Source organism: Nematolebias whitei, chromosome 9 (genome assembly GCF_014905685.2).
Source record: "Nematolebias whitei isolate Nwh7 chromosome 9, NemWhi1, whole genome shotgun sequence".
Lineage (NCBI taxonomy): Eukaryota > Metazoa > Chordata > Actinopteri > Cyprinodontiformes > Rivulidae > Nematolebias > Nematolebias whitei.
The window spans coordinates 5,966,987-5,971,721 of NC_056506.1; the positions used below are offsets into that span (position 1 = coordinate 5,966,987).

At 40.0% G+C, this 4,735-nt stretch overlaps 1 protein-coding gene across 1 annotated transcript; it reads left to right on the plus strand.

The window, feature by feature from the left end:
• Window positions 1-1,207: 1,207 nt before the first annotated feature.
• LOC119414363 lies at window positions 1,208-3,774 on the plus strand. The gene is made up of 3 exons (XM_037681454.1): window positions 1,208-1,928; window positions 2,700-2,835; window positions 2,909-3,774. The coding sequence occupies exons 1-3, from the start codon at window positions 1,309-1,311 to the stop codon at window positions 3,662-3,664; spliced, it is 1,512 nt and encodes a 503-aa protein (XP_037537382.1). The 5' UTR covers window positions 1,208-1,308; the 3' UTR covers window positions 3,665-3,774.
• Window positions 3,775-4,735: the final 961 nt, after the last annotated feature.

Consider the following 4,735-nt stretch of genomic DNA (forward strand, 5'->3'; position numbering starts at 1 on the left):
TCTTTGTCTAAACTAGTTCAACGTGATGTCTTCATTTCCTGGAAGTCCTTTTATGGAGTTGTTTTATTATTTTCCTTTGCCGTTCCAGTTTACTGGTTCCAGTTTTCTATCCTTAACATGTTTTTTTTGTCTTTCAGATACACCTGGACCTACCATTCTGTGTTCGTCTGTCTCTCCTTCCTGTCTTCTCAACCAGCCGGTCAAAGCAGATGGCCGCTTGTCCTGAGCTGGTTCTGCTGGAGGTTTATTCCTTTTAAAAGGGAGTTTTTCTTTCCTCTGTCGCCACTGGGCTTGTTCAGGATGGGAGACTGCATCGAAGCCAAGATTCATCTTGTCTGCTGGATTCCTTAGATAGAGAACTACTAATTGGCTTTTATGTATGTGAATGTTTCTGTAAAGTGCCCTGAGACAACTTTGTTGTGATTTGGTGTTTTATAAATAAACTGAATTGAATTGAATTGGTGATCTTGTCATCAGGTGGGACACACACCAGCAGCTCCCTGTTAGTTCATGTCCCGTACACAAACTCAAATACATTCTCTGACTTAATTCAATCTGTACTTGTCGATACCAAAACACGAGCAGATCCAAATAAAGGACAAGATACAGTTGCGATACATCAATATGCAATACAGGCCCTAAACTGTGGAACAATCTGCTCATCAACATTCGACAGGCCACCTCAGTCTCTATTTTTAAATCTCTCCTCAAAACACACCTGTACTCATGGGCATTTAACACAGGGTGATCTCATTTGGTATTTCATAGTTGATTGTGTTCATCCATTTTGCTTTTACTCTCTGACATTTAATGCAGGGTGATTTGATTTATTATTTCATTGTTGCTAATTATAATTCATGTGTTTATGCTTTTATTCATGTTGCTGTAATATGTTGTTATTGATATTTGATGCTGTGATCTTTTTTGGTAAGCACTTTGATAAGTTACTATGTGCTATATATAAATAAATGTGACTTGACTTGACTTGACTTATAAGACTGAGCTGAATGCCTCAGACTAAAGAAGTCTTTCGGATGAAAGACAAAATGTTTTTACTTTTTTGTTTGTTTGTTTTGTTTTGTTTTTTGAATGTCCAGAGGACCAGACTTAACTTTTGTAGATTTTTCAACCTGGATTATTGAGCATGTATCAGTAGATCTATTGCAACCATTTAACATTTCATCAGTAACACCTCACAATAGGCTCTGTGCACATGCGTCCTGAATCACTTCCGCTTTGACCGGATGTCGGCATTCCAGTTTCCGGTTTAATTCCTGTATCCTGTCATCCCAGAGATAAACAACTAAAATGAGTGTTGCTGCGTCAAATAAACAAAAATATAACGTGCGTGGCAGCTTTAGATTTCAGCCGACGGTGTTTGGGTCTAAGGAGCACTGTTGTGTGCCGCTTTGCTCGTCTTCAGGTCGCTATAATAGCCGTTTGAGCTTTCACCGTTTCCCTAAGGAGACAAGCCTTCGTTTGTGCTGGCTGCAAAAAATCAGAAGAGAGGGATTTACGGTAACTCCTCACACCAAGGTATGTAGCCGACATTTCCTGGAGAATGAAGTAATTACTACAGAAAAGGGAAGACGAATTTTAGCAGCTGGGTCCGTTCCATCATTATTTGAGTGGAACAAATACAGCAGGAAGACACGAGCAGGTGTTTGGGAGCGCCGTTGTCGACCATCTAATCCAGAACCTGATTCGGCGGATCCAATTGAGGACAATGAACCACCCGTCATGGTACCTATGGTCGTGGACCATGACTACGGCGCCAGCAGAACCGTGTGTGTTGACCGGGAGCAATATCACAGCATGCTGAGAGAAATTGAGCAACTGAAAGAGCAGCTCCGATCCTGTAGTCTTCAAAAGCCGTTTGGACTGGAACGTTTTTCTACGTCACCAGAAGACATCAGATTTTACACCAGGTCAGAGTTGTAAAATCTAAATATTACGTTATGCCTCTGAAAAAAATTAATACGCTTTGAGTCATTGTATATTTTGTCACATTACAACCAAAAACAATTTCATTGTAATGTTCTTTGAGAGACCAACACAAGTACACACTTACTAGTGGAAATGAAATTATACATAATGTAACACATTATTATTATTATTATTATTATTATTATTATTATTATTAGTAGTAGTAGTAGTAGTAGTACTAGTACTAGTAGTACTGTATTTACAAATGATACTGAAAAGTGTGGTGTGTAAGAGTAATCGGCTCCCTTTTCTGTAACCAATATTCCTTCAGAAATAGCTTTAATGATTACAAATGGCTATGGAGTCCACCCGTGTGTAAACTAATGTCAAATACAAATACAGCAGCTAGTGACAGCCTCAGGTCGGTGAAAATAGTTGGTTTCTGTGATTAGATGACACACAGGCTGACTATTATGCCATTGGCAATCATCAGGAAACTTATGAAGACTAGAAGTTACTCTCTGATTTAAGGGGGCTGAACATTTGTGCTCAAAATAGTTTTCAATTTATAAAAAAATTACAAACCTTCAAATCATGTATAATTTTCTTTCCACTTTACAACATAAAATTTCAAAGAAAGATATTTATGTTCTTAGTTGTACCGTGTCAAAATTTGAAAACTGTTTTCACAGTTATAAATGTGGAGAGTGACAGTTTATATATATATATATATATATATATATATATATATATTTTTTTTTTATGTGTTTTAGGTTCCCCTCATATGAGCATCTGAAGGCGTTTTGGAACTTGATCGAGGCAGCAACAGCCAAAATGGTCAGGGTCACCAGAGCAAAGAAAACCGACGTCATGAGTACAACAACTGAAACCCCTTTTACCAGACCAACTGTAAGTTACACACACACACACACACAATGAGAATGCTGGTTTTGAACTAACATTTAAATAATTTTCTGTCCAGAAACTGCTGCCAATAGATGAGCTTTTTCTTTTCCTCTCCTACCTGTCTACTGGATGTACCCAGAGGGAACTGGGCCATCGATTTAACATCCACAGAGCAACAGTCAGCCGCATTATTGTGACATGGGCCAACTTCCTGTACTGCTTATTGGGCTCAATTTGTGTGTGGATGTCTCCTGCAGCTGTGAGTTCCAGTCTTCCACAGGATTTTGATGGCCGCTACAGTGACACACAAGTTATCCTGGACTGTACAGAACTACGGTGTCAAACACCTTCATCCCTGCTCCTCCAGAGTGAAGTCTTCTCCACCTACAAATCCCACTGTACCTTTAAGGCCATGGTGGGCATGTCTCCTCACGGAGCCCTGACATTTGTGTCAGCACTGTTTGAGGGTTCCATGAGTGACAAGGAAGTGTTCCGTCAATCAGGGATTACATCACTCTTGACACTGGACATGGCCATCATGGTGGACAAGGGATTCTTGGTGGATGATCTCGTACCTGGGACTGTTCATCGTCCTGCCTTCCTCTCCAAGAGGGCCCAAATGTCAGAGGTCGACGTTTTGAAGACCCAGTCCATTGCCCGTTTGAGGGTGCATGTTGAGAGGTTAATAAGAAGAGTTAAAGAAAATAAACTCTTTGATTCCACTATCCCTCTCTCCATTGCAGGAAGCATAAACCAAATTTTTACAGTTGCCTGTCTCCTGTCAAATTACCAAAATGGACCTTTGGTCAGGAAATGGAGATATGAAGTTTGACAGAAAAGCTGATGGCACAGTCTTGAAGAAACAGAAAATGCTGTCATTTACTTACATTGACATTGTCTTACATTTGTAAATAGATATTCATGATGGAAATATTTTGAAACAAATTTGTACATTTGATTTGATCAAACTCCTAACGTCGGGTTACTGAACCAACAATCTTAAAACTGTCATCTGAACAATCCTATCTTCACCCTACACTTAAACTGTGAGGTTTTTCATTTTTCTTCATGGACCTGTGACACAGAGCCCTGACAACGACTTCACCTGTGTCCTGATTTTTGCTAGAAACTGAGAAGAGCAGAATGTTAGTAGAATGATCACAAAATATGAGCCTTTTGTTTAAGTGTGGAAAACCTGTTTCTATAACGTGAGTATACACAAAAATGGTCGTGTTGCTAATAGCCTAACGTTAGCTGCAAACAGTTAGCAACATCACAACGATCAAACTAACGTTACTTACCCTCGTAGTTGTGCAGGTAACTTGAGATATACAATTTAAATCCCTTGTTACGTTTGCTTGTCGGAGCAGGGGACCAGCCATCAACAATACGATGAACATCGCTGATATTTATCTTGGGCAGCTCTTGTAAACATCTAGAAAACGCCATTTTCACCGAGACCGGGGATTAGACCGGAAACTGGAATGCCGACATCCGGTCAAAGGGGAAGTGATTCAGGACGCATGTGCACAGAGCCTATTGTTGTTCTCCTTTCCCCATGCACTAGGGGCGGCTGTGGCTCAGTGGTTAGAAAAGTCATCCTCCAATGCAAGAGTTGGGGGTTCGAATCCACCAGCAGTCACATGCCAAAGTGTCTCTGGGCAAGACACTGAACCCTTCAATGCCTCTGATGTGTGTCCCATCAGTGTATGAATGTGATAAAGCTCTGATTAGTCTCTTTAGAATGAGTTGTTCAAATAGCTTTGTAGAGGTCTAGTATAGAGCTGTATGAATGGGTCAATGAGGACACAGATTGTGTTGTAAAGAACTTTGAGTATCTTGATTAGATAGAAAGGCACTATATAAGTACAGTCCCTTTACCATTTTACAGTCCATTGAATTT